Source organism: Indicator indicator, chromosome 1 (assembly GCF_027791375.1).
Source record: "Indicator indicator isolate 239-I01 chromosome 1, UM_Iind_1.1, whole genome shotgun sequence".
Classification (NCBI taxonomy): Eukaryota; Metazoa; Chordata; class Aves; order Piciformes; family Indicatoridae; genus Indicator; species Indicator indicator.
In genome coordinates this window covers 82,734,798-82,752,530 of record NC_072010.1, presented here as the reverse complement: position 1 = coordinate 82,752,530, position 17,733 = coordinate 82,734,798, and the positions used below count along the sequence as shown (strand labels likewise).

General features: G+C 42.5%; 1 protein-coding gene across 1 annotated transcript; it reads left to right on the top strand.

Moving 5' to 3' along the window:
- The first annotated feature begins 7,745 nt into the window (after positions 1-7,745).
- Positions 7,746-15,320, top strand: C1H3orf85 (chromosome 1 C3orf85 homolog). Its single transcript, XM_054385123.1, has 4 exons — positions 7,746-7,794; positions 13,634-13,782; positions 13,994-14,079; positions 15,242-15,320. The coding sequence occupies exons 1-4, from the start codon at positions 7,746-7,748 to the stop codon at positions 15,318-15,320; spliced, it is 363 nt and encodes a 120-aa protein (XP_054241098.1).
- Positions 15,321-17,733: the final 2,413 nt, after the last annotated feature.

Genomic DNA, 17,733 nt, shown 5'->3' with positions numbered 1-17,733 from the left:
CTCACCATTTCCTTTTATCTTGACATGCTATTCCAGTCTTGCATCCAGGCACATCACACTTTAAAAATACTTGAATAATAAAGAGAAACTTCCTAGCCCTTATGACTTCACAAAAATAGTTTTATTTCTTGGAAAAGGTAACTTGGGTTTTGATTAAAAAAGAAAGTGTCTAGAATTAAACTGAGAACTACTGTTATTGGTTGGTTGGGTAGGTGGTTGGTTGGGTGGGTAGGTGGGTGTGTGGTTGGGTATTTGGATGGGTGGGTAGGTGGTTGGTTGAGTGGTTGATTGAGTTGAGTGAGTGGTTTGTTGGGTAGGTATTTGGTTGATTTGGTGGGTGTTTGGCTGTGTGTTTGGTTGGTTGGGTGGGTATTTGGTTGATTGGGTGGGTGTTTGGGTGTGTGTTTGATTTGTTGGGTGGGTGTTTGGTTGATTGGGTGGGTGTTTGGTTGATTGGGTGGGTGTTTGGGTGTGTGTTTGGTTGGTTGGTTGGGTGGGTGTTTGGGTGTGTGTTTGGTTGGTTGGTTGGGTGGGTGTTTGGGTATGTGTTTGGTTGGGTGCTTGGGTGCGTATTTGGTTGGTTGGTTTGGTGCATTCTTGGCTGGTTGGTTGGTTTGTTGGCTGGGTGCTTGTTTGGTTGGGTGGGTTTTTTTACTTACATTACAAAACATTACATTTGAAAATTACTATTTTCATAGAATGCACTGGGTTGGAAGGAACTTTTAAAGGTCATCTTGTCCAACCTCCCTAAAGTAAGCAGAGGCAGCCCCAACTAGATCAGGTTGCTCAGAGCCCTATCACACCTGACCTTGAACATAATTTGCAACATTTAAGTCATGATGCAATTGTCAGGGCTGTTCACTACTGAGCTAGAAGGCTAATATGTATTTTTTGAATCTAGTACAAAAAAACCCCACAACCCAAAACCCCTTTTGAGACAGAGTGACGGAATGGTCTGTAAAGAGCCCGAGCTACACAGGTATGTATTTTTGTTAGTAGAGAGATCAAAGCAGGTTTCATACCTTTATAGTTCCATTCCTAGTGGGTCTATCCCTGTTTTACCACTATAAGAAGATTTAAAATCAGACTTTCTCTTCCAAGTGCACACAAGGATCAGTTCATCCCACATTCAGCAACAGCAGGTGAAAGGAAGATGGAAGCCAGATTAACAGAAGGACTTCACAGGACAAGGATTTAACTTGACTGTGTGAAATACACCTGTGGCATGAGTCACACCAGTGGCAGAGAATTCCCACTATAGTCTGTGACAGCTCTGAAAATGCTCCTTAAATTGCTCTGGTTAGAGAATTTTCCACATTTCTCATGGGGGATACTAATTTTCTCAGGTTTCTGACAGAACCATGAGAATGCAGGCGGTCCCATATGTCACAGTCAATTCCTTCAGCTGCACATTATTCAGCTTTAAGAAGAAGCAATAAAAATTGACTTTACAACAAGCTAAAACATTTGTTTGTTTATAGATGTCAGAAATTGCTGCGCTACAGAAGTAAAAAGTGGGTGACAGCACAAGCCACTCCCAACAGCTTTACTGTATTAGCTGAGAAATGACAACCATGTGCCAGCCCTCCAAGAGCTCCTATTAGAGGGAGCAAAATCATCATGTCTTGCCCTAACCCTAGTTAAGGTGGCTTCAGAAACACCACCCCAAAGCTGTGCAAGGGGCAGCAATGTGTGTCAATGTCCAGAAGAGAGGTAACTTTAAAAATTCTGCTTTTAGAACTATCGAATCATTGATTCATTAAGGTTAGAAAAAAACTCTAAGATCAAGTCCAACTGCCAACCCAACACCACCGTGCCACTAAACCATGCCCCAAAGTGCCACTTCTATATATTTTTTAAACAATCCTGGAGCTGAAAAAATGCTTCAAGATGCACCTACCATAGTTTCTTCATCACTGCCAGCAGAAAGGCAAGAAAAACAGAAAATCATGGACTGACAGGGGTTGGAAGTGACCTCTGGTGATCATTGAGTCCAAACCCCTGCCAAAGCAGGGTCAGCTAGGGTAGGTCACACAGGAATACATCTGGATGGGTCTTGAAAGTCTCCAGAGAAGGAGACTCCACAACATCTCTGGGAAGCCTGTTTCAGGGCTCCAGCACCCTCACATCAAAGAGGTTTTTTCCTCATGTTGAGGTTGAAACTTTCTGTGTTCATTGTATTCATTGACCCTTGTCCTATCAAAGGACATCACTGAAGAGACCAGTACCTTGTCCTTGACACTCACCTTTCAGAAGGTTCTGGGTGTGGCCTTATGCTACATCAAGAGGAGCACAGTGTGTGACCTTTTTTTTTCTATGCAAGCCATGGGTGCTCTATTGTGGATCAGGAGTGATGGATTAGAAGAGCTCCAAGAGCTGTCAGTTAATATCTGCACCACAGCAAGGTCAGACAGCAGTAACATGTCTGGAATGCTGTGAAACTTTCTGGCTACCACCACAAGAACCACAGGACATGCTACCATAGGAGACTTTAAAGTAGAAATCTCAAGGGTTTTTTTTGTTTGTTTGTGGGTTTTTGTTTGTTTGTTTGTTTTTGTTGTTGTTGTTTTAAAGCACCAAGTCTGCATAAGTTCTTGTAATGTGGTGGGTTGGAAATTCCCCCCCCAACATTAACTTTTCCAGACCAGCTCAGTGGAAACAAATGAAAGCTGTATTCATAGGCAAAACTACACTCTACAATGAAATGCAATGAGTATGTATAAATATACAGTATTTACAATATATTACAGATATTTACAATTAACAAACAGCAAAAGGACCCCCCTGGCCAAAAGACCCGGGGAGATGCAACAACTTCTCCCTCCCTGCCTCCCTCTTATAGAATCATAGAATCATAGAATCAGTCAGGGTTGGAAGGGACCACAAGGAAAATCTAGTTCCAACCCCCCTGCTATGGGCAGGAACACCTCACACTAGATCAGGCTGGCCAGAGCCTCATCCAGCCTGGCCATAAACACCTCCAGGGATGGGACCTCAACCACCTCCCTGGACAACCCATTCCAGGCTCTCCCCACTCTCATGGGGAAGAACTTCTTCCTCACTTCCAGCCTGAATCTCCCCACTTCCAGCTTTATTCCATTCCCTCTAGTCCTATCACTACCTGATATCCTCAAAAGTCCCTCCCCAGCTTTCTTGTAGGCCCCCTTCAGATACTGGAAGGCCACAAGAAGGTCACCTCGGAGCCTTCTCTTCTCCAGACTGAACAGCCCCAACTCTTTCAGTCTCTTCTCATAGGAGAGGTGCTCCAGCCCTCTGATCATCCTGGTGGCCCTCCTCTGGACACATTCCAGCATGTCCATATCCCTCTTGTAATAGGGTCTCCAGAATTGGACGCAGTACTCCAGGTGGGGCCTCACCAGAGCTGAGTAGAGGGGGAGAATCACCTCCCTTGACCTGCTGGCTGTGCTTCTCTTGATGCAGCCCGGGGTCTGGCTGGCTTTCTAGGCTGCAAGTGCACATTGACAGCTCGTGTTGAGCTTCTCATCCACCAGCACCCCCAAGTCCCTCTCCTCAGGGCTGCTTTCTAGCCACTCACTGCCCAGCCTGTATTTGTGCTTGGGATTGCCTCTTACCCTGCTGTACAAAAGGGACAAGAGAGAGAAGCAAAGATATTAGACTTAGCCAAAATAAAAGCGATGCAACCAAGGTCAAGTAAAAGCCAGCAGAAGCACACAGTTAGTATCTCCCAGCCTGAAGTCAGAAGAGAAAGAAATTGTTTTGGGAACCAAATCTTATGGAAAATATCTCTCCAATGGAATTGTTTAGAATAAGCCTTATTTTCCTTTTTACACTCAATAGTGATTTATTTACATTTTTACTATTTTCTGCTTAAGATTTGTGAAAAAACTAAAGGCATAGTCTAAAACTACCACAGTTCTCCAGAATAGGAAGCAAAAATCCATAAGACAAAGTACTGACAATCTCTTAGAGTTTTTCATGTTGCTCCAGCTTCACGTGAAGTGGGGCAGCTGCACTCAGGTGAACTGGTGCCAGAGATACAGAATCACAGAGTGCATCGGGTTGGAAGGGACCCTCAAAGGTCATCTTGTCCAAACCCCCTTGCAGTGAGCAGTGACATCTCCAAATAAATCAAGCTGGCCAGGGCTCCATCAAGTTTGACCTTGAATGTCTCCAGGGTTGGGGCCTCAACCACAACTCACAAGGCCAGTATCAGAGTTATTAGTGGGGCTGGCTGAGCTGGCCACTCAGTTACATGCTGAGATCTGTACTTGAGGTCAGTGATTACAATAACGTGTAAACAATCCAGATGCTTCTAGCTTCTCTGGCTTGACTGAAGACACTCATTATCCCATGAAATTTGGACACTCCCTAGGTACAGAATCAATCATCATGGAAAGCATAAGGAAGTTGCTGAAAATGTAGAAAATCACTGTGTGCACCACAGTAAAATCAACAGTTACAGAGCAGCTCACAGCCTGAGAGATTCGCGTTGCACTTGGGTGGCAAAACTGGACCAAAAGAATTAAGTTTCCACACGCAGGGTTGGAGCAGGTGGAAAGGAAGGAAAAGAATGTAGAGTTTTCTAGCTCAAATTATTCAAATTTAGAGTCATAGAATTGTTTCCATATGGATTAGAAAAACCTCTAAGGTCACTAAGGCCATCAAACCATGTCCCAAAGTGCCATGTCCACACATTTCTTGAAGATCTTCAGGGATGGTGATTCCACCATGTTATGGTCTTATTGGGCAGCTTATTCCAATACCTGACTACACTTGCAAGAAAGAAATTGTCCTAATACCCAAACTAAAACTGCTCTGGCAGTTTCAGGCCTGTGGATATGGTTTCCTACTTGTTTGCTCCTTCCCAATAACATCATATGCCATCTGACTGCAATGAACTTGAAGCAACAAGTGATCTTAAGGACATCCAGCTTCCCTCTCTCAGATATTTTATGAATTAGCCATTTTATAACTACTTCATTAGTGAAAAATGCATTGGAAAATTCAAGGAGTCAGAGGTCTCATGGTATAACCAGTGGTCATTGCTTTCCCCAGGATGTTTGGATGAGTCCAAACTATTGTCTTCCTTATAGAAGTAAAGGCTGTCTAGGCAGATCATGAATGGCCCCTCCCTGGAAGTTTTCAAGGCCAGGCTGGATGATGCTTTGAGATGCCTGGTCTAGTGGAAGCCATTCCTGTCCATGGGAGAGGGTTTGGAGCTAGATAATCTTTAAAGTCCCTTCCAACATAAATCACTCTATGAATCTATGAATAAAGCAGCTTCGGCTAAAACCATCTATGGTTTTGTGGTATTTACTCTTTTTCCTGAAAGAAAAAAAAATAATAGAAAGGGAAGAACATAGATCTTTCTCCTGAAATTGTGATTTACTGTCTAAGATTATGAAATGTAAAATAAAGAATGTTCTGATCTTTCCTTAGCTTGGAGTTTTGCTGTTTAAAGCCAGCCTTACACCTCATTGACAAGGATGGGGCTACTGATGAATGCCTCAAAATCATAGATTCATAGAATGGTTTGGGTTGGAAGAGACCTGAAAAATCATCCAGTTCCAAACCCCCGTCCAGGGGCAGGGACACTGCCCACTAGAGCAGGTTGCTCAAGGCCTCATCTAACCTGGCCTTGAACATCTCCAGGGAGGGAGCACGCACAGCCTCCCTGGGCAATCTGTTCTAGGTTCTCACCACCCTCACTGTAAAGAATTGCTTTCTAATAGCCACTCTAGATCTCCCCTTCTCTCCATTTCCAATCATCCTATCACTACAAGCCCTTGTCCCTTCATGCAATCCTCTTGTACTTGCCCATAACTCAGTTAAACTTTTATCATTTGGTCAGATTTTTTTATGCATTTTGAAAAAATTATTTTAATTTTACTTTAAACATCAGGTGTCTGCCTTTGGCTAGAAGTTTTTGGAAGCATTTCAGCCAATATCAGCTATTTCTGCAAATGAGAGAGAATGACGCACGGGGCAAGTTTTACTTACACTCAGTATTCCGATGACAACTTCTTTGAAGAAGCTTTCTGTGCCTTAAAGCAAGGAATAGAAATTTGACAAGAAAGCAGGACTTCACATGAAAAGGATAGGATGATTCAGTTCTCCATATGAAATTCTGAACCATTGGGCCAAGTCATAAATCTTCCAAAAAAACTGCAGCCTGCAGATCTGTTAGAGATTAGCAGCTAAAATTCTATACCCCATGAACACATTTGTGTTTTTCATGGGATTTTGGTGATATCCAGATTGCCTACGTAATGCCCTCAATGAACATCTGAGAGCACATCTGTCTCCTAAAAGTTCTTGTATGTGAGCCAGCTAGGCATATGCAACCCCCAAGCTAAATGTTTGTTGCAGAGCTTCAGAAAGAGTCCTGGCTGAGCAGAGGTGGGACTGGGCAAGAGCAGGACTAGGGTTAAGGATTCCACTGTTATGCCTCCCTCCCACCATTGTGTAATGACAAAACCCAGGAGGCTCTTTAATTACACAACTAAATGCTCTTCTGCTTCCCAACAAACCTTTGCTCCATCCACTATCTAGACTGGATGGTTCTCCATGTATGAATGAATGAAATTCTCCTGCTCACCAGCGTGGAGCCTGACCCCTGCCCTGTAACGTCAACAAGGTCTGTTCCCTGACCTACAAACCTTTGAGTAGATTCATGCCCATGCTATTGAGCTGCCCATCACTTCACCTAGAATAGGAGAAAGCTCAGCTTCTTTGTGTGGGCCACTGTCAGCCAACTGGGTGAGCTCATGAAGGTAAACTAGTCTGCAGTAAGACAGCTGTTACCAACAGGAAGGTGTATAAAAGAAAGCAACATCTGACTGTAGAGATGGGTAAGGTAAATCAATGTGAACTCATGGGAAGTCAATATGAACTCATAGTGTCTCTCTACAGAGTCCTGACACCAGCAGAAGGCCACAAGAGACACTGTGACCTGTGCCTGGTCCAGAGCAGGAATACAATTCCTTCTCTCTTCGCACGACCTTGGTCAGTTTTATCATAGGTTATTTTCACAGCATCACAGAATTGTTTTGGTTGGAAAAGACCTCTAAGATCATTGAGTCCAACCACTGACCTGACAACACTATTCAACCACGGCCATTCAAACAGTGTTTGGATCCACCTGCTCTGGGCAAAGTACACAGATGTTTTAGCTGTTTAATGCTTGAATTGAGGAAAATGTGGCCTGAAATTACACCTGGGGAGGTTTAGGTTTGATATTAGGAAAAATTTCTTTCCTGCAAGAGTGTTCAGGCATCGGAACAGGCTGCCCAGGGAGGTGGTGAAGTCAGCATCCCTGGAGGTATTCAAGGAACGTGTGGACATGGCACTTTGGGACATGGTTTATTAGCCATGGTGTTGTTAGGTTAAAGATTGGACTTGATGATCTTAGAGCTGTTTTCTAACCAAAACAATTCTATGATTCCATGACTTGCAGACACAGCCTGCTCAACAGCCCAAAAGAAGCCCCATGTGCTATTCTGCATTATAAAGCTTATGGAGCAGTTAATGCACCACACAGGAATCATCCCTTGTTGCTCATTAGAGGCTCAGCTTGCAAAGTCCAGAATGGACAAACAAAGGCACATGAAAGACAAGTCTGAGCTAAGCACTGGACCCTGCCCTCTGTCTGCACCAACGCTGTGCAGCTGTCTGGTAAATGAGTTACAAACCTCAAGATAACCCAGAATAAAACCCTATACAACCTCTGCTTCACAAAGGAAGCATTCTCTGGATAATTTGCCATGGCTCCTAAGATGTGTCAAATGCTGGTGTCTGCTCTGCTGTTTACAGGTAAGTGCATGGCACCCTGTCTCAGCTCCTTCCTTTCTAGATTGTTAAATAGCTGTGGAACAGCACTGATGGGAGAGGACTAACAGAGAATCACTGCAGCAGGGACATATGGGAGAGTGGGTAAGCACAAGGCTGCATAGTTAGTTCTGTGAAGTACAGTCTTGATTCTGGGCTGCATCAAAAGAAGCATGGCCAGCAGGTCAAGGGAGGTGATTCTGCCCCTCTACTTTGCTCTAGTGAGACCCCACCTAGAGAAATGCATCCAGCTCTGCAGTCCCAAACACAAGAAGGTCCAGAGGAGGCCACAAGGATGATCAGAGAGCTGGAGCACCTCCTCTATAGGGACAGGCTGAGAGAGTTGGCTCTGTTCAGCCTGGAGAAGAGAAGACTCCAGACAGACCGTATATGGGCTTTCCAGCACCTGAGAGGGGGCTAGGGGAGAGCTGGGGAGGGACTTTTTACAAGGGTCTGTGGTGATAGGAATGGACTGAAGCTAGAGCAGGGTAGATTTAGATTTGACATTAGGAAGGAGTTCTTTACTATGAGGGTGGTAAGACATTGAAACAGGTTGCCCGGAGAGGTTCTGGACACCTCATCCCTGGAAGTGTTTAAGAACAGGCTGGATGGTCTAGAGGGAGGTGTCCCTGCTGACTGCAGCAGGGTTGGAATTAGATGATCTTTAAGGTTCCTTCCAGACCAAACTGTTCTGTTATTCTATGAAATCATGCACAGCAGAGTTAGGCTTTCACTTAAGTCTAGTATGAAGAGATTTCAGTGCACAATAATTTAATATCTGTGCAGTTTGATTTTATATTTTATGTGCAGTTTGCTTGCTGTGCTGTGATACCTTTAAAGTGAAGTGTTTGATATGAGCTGTTTGATGTGCCTTTTTCATAATCAGGGGGTTTTGTAGTCAGTGTTGGATTAAGTACACCTTTTCTATTTTGACAAAAATGACAAGGTTCTACCACCATCTCCTCTCTCTCAACTTTAGTTTTATACCCTTCACATTAACCCTTGAGGGACAGGGAACTACTGGAGAGAGTCCACCCAAGGGACATGAAGATGATGAGGGGACTGGAGCATCCCTGTGAGAAGGAAAGGCTGAGACACCTGGGGTGTTTAGCCTGGAAAAGAGAAGACTGAGAGGGAATCTTATCAATGCATATAAATGTCTGAAGAGTGGAAGTCACAAAGATGGGGCTTGGCTCCTTTCATTGGTGCACAGTGGTAGGACAAGGGACAATGGGTAGGAATTAGAGCTCTAAGTGACAAATTAGAACTCTAAGCTCTAAGTGACTCTGCCCTAGCCGGGGATTTGGACTAGGTGATGTCTTCAGGTCCCTCAAAACCCCTACCATTCTATGATTCTGTAATCCAAAATGAAATGCTCAGAAGGCACCACAGCAGGAATGACTGCTAATAGTTTTCCTTCTGGGCCATATTTCAGTGTACTTAGGATAGACAAAACTACCTGCTGAAGGCAATAATTGTGTGAGCTAAGCATCTGCTTGCTAAAACCAGCCAATTTGTTCTATAACATGATTTTCATGTGAGAACATGGGGTGAATCTTCAAGACAGGAGGAAAGGAAATGCTCTGATAGGTAACAGCTGGTACAGCTCCTGCAGTAGTTCACTCCCCACACACATTCCTCCTTTTTTCCCTTTGGGCCATCAAACCTTAAATGTGCTTTTCAAACATTTATTTATGAGGAAAAAAATGGGAAAACCATTAATAGTAATAAAACCATTAACATACAACATATCTGGCTGCTCTTCACATTGAGTTAACTTTCAGTACAAGTTGAAACTCTTAATCTTTTTTTCATCTCAGCTTCATGTACTGTGAGTCATTTCATTAACACTACACACTTGGTCCTAATTCTCTCTAGTCTCAAGCCCAGGTGCTCCAAAACTCCATTCTCCTTGTTTCTGTGTCAGTCTTCTGCAAGATGGACAGCTTCCTTCCCTCAGGAATAGTCTATTTGTAAAGCACCTACCTGAGTAACAAACTATTCCACAATCTTTTACTAAAAGCCATTCTGACAACAGGGAAAAATTGCACCCAGTCAGAGCAACTTACATTGAGGCAAGACTTGAAATATTTGCTGAAGAACATACCCTGTGCTGAAGAAACCCTGTGTTCAGTGGGGCTACTCAGACACCTGGTCTGATGCCCTCAGGCTTATGTTAGAACTTTAAAATCTTGCTTTCTTTGAAGTATGCCAGAGCACAAGCAAATTGTAGAATCATAGGATTGTTTTGGTTGGAAAAGACCTCTAGGATCATCGAGTCCAACTGCCAACCTAACACCACTGTGGCCGTTAAACCATGTGCCAAAGTGCCATGTCCACACATTTCTTGACAAGCAACCCTTCCTGTCTGTGTAGTCCCAGTGAAAGACCAATAGGATTATTTCCGGTGCCACTAGAAGTGGTCTCACTAGAGTTCCTCTGGAGGTGGATGAGGTTTACCCCATTCAGAGACACAGGAAGGTCCTTACAGTAAGGAGATGAGGGAATGCTAATTTTCTCCTGGTACTTATGCATCTTTGCATAGCTCCAGCAGTTAGGGACAAGCACTGCAGAGATGGTTCCCAGATAAAGGTGAGAGGTGGAAGGATTAGAGGTAGCAGCTGGAAAAGAGCAAGAAGTGGGTGCTAACCGTGGTAAAAGAGCAGCACAGATGGCACTCCTGCCTTCCCTCAGAACAGGCAAATGCACTTTAAGCAAAGTGAGTATTCACTTGGGATAGCATTCCTCATCAGATACAGATGCAGCCAGAGAAGACCTTATGCTAAAAGTTGGAGGTCAATACCCCTAAGAGGCAGCACCGTTCACTACAGGAGCCAATACACCCCCTCACCATCCCACCAACAGAACCGCATCTCATTTTTGGAAGATGATGTCTTAAAGAAAAAGAAGCACAAGAAAAGCAGAGCTGCTTAAATTAAACCTTTCCTCCTAGCTTACAATAAAGCTGGAAGGCCAGAGCACAAATTGGTGATAAAATTTAGTATTTAGTGATTGTTAACTATACATACATTTAAACAAAACTGATCACAGTACAGTTATCTCAGTCCAGAAATTTAATTGAGATTACAAAATATTTACTATAAAACAACAACCAACAACAAAATTCAGTAAAAAGATTTTAACAGATCACAGATTTCCTACTGGATAGTAGTAAATTGCCAGAGAAATGATAAAATTTACCATGAGCTTAGTTTTGCCTTGTACAGCTCTGGGATAGAAGTGGAACACCTTAACAGATAAATGCAAGGAATACTTTTTTTTCCTTCCCCAGGCCAAAGTCTTGTTTTCTGAAGTATAGAAATAACTATTATTCAGTTCCCTAAGGGAGATAGGGTGCACACAACAGCCTTCACAGCAAATGTCTGAACTTGGGTTTTTCCTTGGAGATGTTAACATTTTAAAAGATGTTATTCCTTGAAAACTTCCTGCCCCAAAATTTCTGCCTCCAGTTTCCAATTGTAGTAACTCGGAAACTGAAGAAACTGAAATAGGGAGGAACTGCTGGGACTCTCATTGCTTGCTTAAGGAAATGTTCAAGTACTATTTCATGTCATTGTTAACGGAGAAGATAACAACTACCTTCACTTGCCTTTTTTTGTTTGTTTGTTCATTTTTGTTCATTACTGTATAATCAATAATTTTCTTACCTCTTTTTGTCTTTGAAATGAAACAAATTCAGAAGGAGCAGCAAATGCTCTAGCTCACGTATCTGCTACCTGCATGTATCCAGCATATTTTCTTTTATGTAAAAAAAATAGAGTGACTCTACTGTAGGAGATCAAAGCCAGCACTGATAGCAAGTGAACTGAATCCAGCTGAGCATTGTGCATGAAAGCAAAGATTTGTCATTCTCAGATAGGCTCCCCCTAGAAGTTCAGGAGTAAGGGAAGAGGAGGTTGAGGGGGGACCTCAGTGCCCTCTACAGCTCCCTGAAAGGAGGTTGGAGTGAGGTGGGTGTCAGTCTCTTCTCCCTAATATCAGGCCAGAAGTTGTGCCAGGGGAGGTTTAGGCTGGATATTAGGAACGATTTCTTTGCTTCAAGAATGCTCAGGCTTTGGAACAGGCTGCACAAGGAGATGTGGAGTCACCATCCCTGAAGGTGTTCAAGAAACTTGTGAACATGGCACTTTGGGACATGGTTTATTTGCCGTAGTGGATTTAGGCTGACGGTTGGACTCAATCTTACAGGTCTTTTCCAAACAAAGCAATTCTGTGATTCCATTAGATAGCTAGCAGTCAGGTGATAGATTGTCCTGCTGAGCCTGCACTGAAAGACACAATGACAAAGGTTCAAGCTCTTGGCCCACCTGTGGCAAGTACATGCAGGTTACCCTCAGCAGTCCATTTAAACTCACCTCACTAAACTGGAGCACAGATGTTTACAGACACTGGGCTTGGTTTGGCTGATGTACCCAAGTTTCAACTTAATCGATGGTAGATTAAAAATTCTATGATTTACACTGATGTGCTATTTCAGATCAGTTCAGTTCACATTTAATGTGTGCCTCAAACACTGGAGAATAAGATGACTTCTCCTGTATTAGGGAATTTCATATGAAGTTTGAGGAACTCAGCCCTTTTTCTTGGGCAGTATGATTTCTGGTAAGACACTGGAACAGGTTGCCCAGAGAGGTTGTGGATGCCCCTTCCCTGGAGGTGTTCAAGGCCAGGTTGGACGAGGCCTTGAGCAACCTGGTATAGTGGAAGAAAATGATCTTTAAGGACACTTCCAACCCAAACAATTCTATGATTATTTCAAGAGTATCTGAAATTATTTCTCCATCTGTGTTGACCTCAAAAGCTCTCTAAAGCAATGAGGTAACAAGATCAGAAGTGTCACAGTATCACACCACCTTAGTAGTTGGAAGGGACCTCCAGAGATCATCAGGTGCAACCCCCCTGCCAAAGCAGGATCACGTAGGTTAGTCTGCAGTGGAAAGTCTCTAGAGAAGACTCCACAACCTCTCAGGGCAGCCTGTTCCAGTGCTCTGTTACCCTCACTGTAAAGAAGTTTCTCCTCATGTTGAGATGAAATCTTCTATATTCAAGCTTGTGCAGTGTCCTTTGCTCAGAGTCATCTCCAGGTACACAATTCCTATATTGTGGGTAATTTCTAAATTGTATTTAAATCAGGAAATTTATAAAGTGTAGTTAAATTCATAAATGGGTTTAGGGTTTCTTAAATTTAGGCTACTCAGCACACCTGAAATTAGTGTAATTTCAGTCTAAGGTGGGTTAAGTCATGAAATCATAGAAGCATAGAATTGTTTCAGTTGGAAAAGACATCCATGATCATAAAGTCAAACCTTCAACCTAACACCATTAAACCATGTCCTGAAGTGCCATGTCCACATGTTTCTTGAACACCTCCAGGAATGATGACACCTCTGATAACTAAAATCCTGAAGTCCACAGATTTCTTCTTTAAGGCAAACCAGAGAGATTTAAAGAAAAAAAAGAAAAAAGAAAAAAACGAGGAGAGAAACTTTGAACTCAAAGCGCAAGGTTAAGCAAGTGTGAGCACAACACCACAGGTTTCAAATCATGGAAATTGTGCATTTACAATAAATTAAAACTATTTACATCAAATCAAACAGAAAAAAAAAAAAGAAAACAAAGAAAGAAAGCTTGCTAGTGGGAGTTTTGTTAACTTCAGGAATAATAAAAAAGAAAAATTATAAAGATCTAAAGTAGGACCATCTTTGACTTCTGTTAAGCTCCAGGTCCAAAGACATACTCTGTGGGTATGTTTTTTGAAGTGGATATTTCCTAATATTTTCCTGATATTATAAATATTTCTCAGCTTCTCTTTCAGGCATCCTTGGAGCACCTTTTCTGGCAGAAGACCCAGCAAATCAATTCATCCGACTCAAGCGACAGATACCATACTCTCAGAACTACTGGGACCCCAGCAGCAGCCAGAATGCATGGGGACACACCGTGGCTGAACAGGTCTGGGCTTCCATTTTCTTGCAGAGACTACTAAAAAAAAAAAAAAAAAAAGAAAGTATGAGTCTGGGATTAACCCATCACAGTCACCCTTTGGGGTAAGGGAAGAAATATACCTCCTTTTTCAATTTAGGCAAGGTGGCTCAGTAGTCACACGTTGTATTTATTCAATTTCAAAGCTCAGAACATTCTTTTCTGTTTTAATTTACTTCAGTTTAGTGAATCGTGGACAGCTTTGAGAGACACAGCACAATATTACATGGACTGGAGTTCTTTGGCCTTTGATCCGTCAATTGTCAGGTATGATGGGGTTCCTCAGATCATTTTATAGACTCAGAATGCATGCACCTAAAGAAGTTAAATGGACCAATATAAGAATGTTGACAACTGTGTCACAGGATCACAGGATGTCAGGGTTTGGAAGGAACCTCCAAAGATCATTGAGTCCAGCCTCCCTGCCTCCCTCCCTCTAGGGAGCCTGTTCCAGTACTCTGTGATCCTCACAGTGAAGATGGCAGAACCTGACATGTTAACAAACTTGATTATAGGAGATCATAGAATCATAACATTGTTTTGTTTGGAAAAGGCCTCCAAGACCATTGAGTACAACCACCATGGCCATTAAACCATGTCCCAAAGTGCCATGTCCACACATTTCTTGAACACCTCCAGGGATGGTGACTCCACCACCTCCCTGGGCAGCCTGCTCCAATGTCTGACCACTCTTGCACAAAAGAAATTTTTCCCAATACCCAAACTAAACTTCTCCTGCCAAAATTTCAGGGCATTTCCTCTCCTTCTATCACCTGATGATACTACAGACTTATCTAAAGACAATTCCATCTAGAGATACTAGATATGTTTGAAAACTAAGGATTTGGTTTTACAGCCCAAATTTTATATTTTCTTATGGTAATATGATTGTGGCAATTTCTTTTTTTAAGTATGTGGTGGAAGAATGCACTAAAAACTTAAAGCATATACATCCCTTTAAAAGTCCACATACATATTTTTAAAGGTCCAGAGAAGCTGAACTGCAACAATAGATCCTACATAGCTGTTTCAGATTGGCACAGAGAAATTGTTTAGGATTGTGGCAAACCTTACACATATTTGGGACATGTTTTTGTCAAATTTAGGGATTTAGAGTGGATATTAAAAAAGAGATTCCTTGCAGTGGAGGTGGTGACACACTGGACAGGTTGCCCAGGATGCACCCGTGGAGGAGCTCAAGGCCAGGTTGGATTTGGCCTTGAGCAATCTGGTCCAGTGGGAGATGCCTCTACCCATTGCAGGGTGGTTGGAACTAGATGGTCTTTAAGGTCCCTTCTAACCCAAACCCATTCTATGATTCCAGAAGAAAACTTTTGCAAAAGCTGACAGACCTGGAGACTGAAGCTCTGAACAGGATCTTAATTTTGAGAATTGTTTTTCTAAAAGTATTTTCTTCCATCTTTTCTAGTGACAACATCAACTCTTACATGGACATGCTCCAGCAGTCTGGGACCCACCTACAGCAACAGACAAGAATGAGCTATTAAATCCTACACATCTTGTATTGCACCATGATGGTATATGGCATGTTATACATTTGACATTATGTCCATAAAAGGACTTTATCTCATCCCACTGTCTAAAAACCAGAATTAACACACTAATTCTCTCAGTACTGCTTATTTTATATTCATAAGTAGAAGTGAGATGTAAGAGTCATGGTAAATTAAACAAGAATTTGAAGACAAGGCAACCATTAACTTTTAGCAGATTACTTTTAAAACCCCTGAGTTTTCAGGTAGAACATCTTTTTGACTAAACAATTGTTTTTAAATGTACAGTCCTGCTTCTCTGAGAAGCACATTTGTATTTCTCCATATTTTTACTTTAGATACATTTTTAGGAGGCAATTTTAGGTGTCCAGTTTTGGCTGCCTCAGTTCCAGAGAGATAGGGACCTTCTGGAGAGAATCCAACGGAGAGCCATGAGGATGATTAGGAGACTTGAGCACCTCCTCTATGAAGAGAGACTGAGAAACCTGGAGCTGTTTAGTCTTGAGAAGAGACAGCTGAGAGAGGATCTCATCAATGTCTATAAGTATCTGAGGGGTAGATGTCAAGTGGAAGGGGCCGATATCTTTTCGGTGGTGCACAATAATAACACAAGGAAGAAAAAGGTACAAATCTGAACACAGAAGATTTCACCTCAACATGAGAAGAAACTTCTTTACAGTGAGGGTGACAGAGCACTGGAACAGGCTGCCCAGGGGGGTTGTGGAGTCTCCTTTTCCGGACACATTCAAATCCCACCTGGATGTGTTCCTGTGCGGACTACACTAGGTGATCCTGCTCTGGCAGGGAGGGGTGGACCCAATGATCTCTGGAGGTCTCTTCCAGCCTCTAATGTACTGTGATACTGTGATACAGTGAGAGTGGTGAGACACTGGAACAGGTTGCCCAGGGAAGTCGTGGATGCCCTCTCCCTGGAGGTGTTCAAGGCCAGGTTGGATGAGGCCTCGAGCAACCTGGTCTAGTGGAAGTGGGGGTTGGACCTTGATGATCGTTAAGGTCCCTTTCAGCCCAAACCATTCTATGAATCTATGAATCTTTGAATTCAGAAATGGAAATCAGTCACATTTTGTGAACAAGAGAAGTAGAGTACACTTCTTCTACCTTTGGGTAGTAAGATTTTACTTCTGTCCTTCATGCCCCTTTCCACATTTTCCAAGTCCTGGGGTCAAATTAGCAGGCATATTTCCATAGCATGTGTGTACTTTGCATTTAAACTTCTCTACCTGGTCTTGAATGCCAAAACCAAACCAAAGTCACAGCTACCACTGTCAGTTGCTTTTCCTCACTGTGAAACAGGAGCTGGTGGAAAGTAGGAGCTGGCTTTTTTTTCCTAATAAAGGTGGTGATGAAATGTGCTTGTGCAAAGTTCTTGAGTTTGGAAGTTTCCCTTTGCCTATCTATTATTCTAGCTTATATCAGGACATCTTCAAAGGAAGGCTTGAGATTCCACCTTTCTTTTATGTGTTATTAATATACTGCTAACAATTAAATGCTTTCAACCCTGGACAAAATTTCTTTATGGACCAAGAAAACTTGTCAGGGAAATGGAAATATGTGGTAATGTTATGTGCAGAGTAGGTGAAGGAAGGAAATTTTTGCTCACCTATTATCCCCAAATATCTTTGTGGATATGGACTGCATACTGTTTGACTAGAAGAAATTAAAAAATAATATTGGATCTTTTGAAAAAAAAAAAAGAAGCATATTCTGGCATTTGGCAATCTTTGTCATGCTCCTGCAAGGTATGAATTTATCCTTAGGCCATTATAATTTCCCTGCATAGAACAATGGGCTTGAAGTTGCCACTATTAATTAGCTGAAAAATCATTAAACACTTGAAAGAGATAAATGAGATGCAAGTTCAGTATTTGCCATGTAGAACTTCACATCTTCAGTCACACTACTTAATTATGAACAGTTCATTAGAAGATAAGGCATGGTAAGTGGTGTACAGGCTAATAGACCTCAATACAGTCACTGACTGTTCCTCCACCACAGATAAATTCTACAGATTCTCAGCCTCCCACTATTTCCACAGTAACAGTGCAGACATGACTGAGTAAATAAAGCTCTTTGATTTATACCAAAAGACAGTACTTAAGGATGAGCATTGCCTTTAATTTTAAATGGATATAAAGTGAAAATCAAAGGATACCCTCACTGGTCCCAGGGAGGTTGCCACTCTGCAGGCAGTGATGCCCAAGCCCCTCGTGCATCATTTCCCACTTGTGTATCATTTCCAGTCTTGTTTCTAACTGATGTCACTGCTGCCAAGGCAAGGCTGTGGGATCTGTTTGGGAATTAGCTGCAGCTTTCATGCCTGCATGGCAAGCTAAACCTGAATCATAGAATCATAGAACTGTTTTAGTTGGAAGAAACCTCAAAGATC

Coding starts and splice junctions, on each gene's coding strand:
- C1H3orf85 (XM_054385123.1), top strand. CDS start 7,746: ATGGCTCCTAAGATGTGTCAAATGCTGGTGTCTGCTCTGCTGTTTACA. Junction 13,783..13,993: donor GACACACCGTGGCTGAACAG/GTCTGGGCTTCC, acceptor AATTTACTTCAG/TTTAGTGAATCGTGGACAGC. Junction 14,080..15,241: donor TTTGATCCGTCAATTGTCAG/GTATGATGGGGT, acceptor CATCTTTTCTAG/TGACAACATCAACTCTTACA.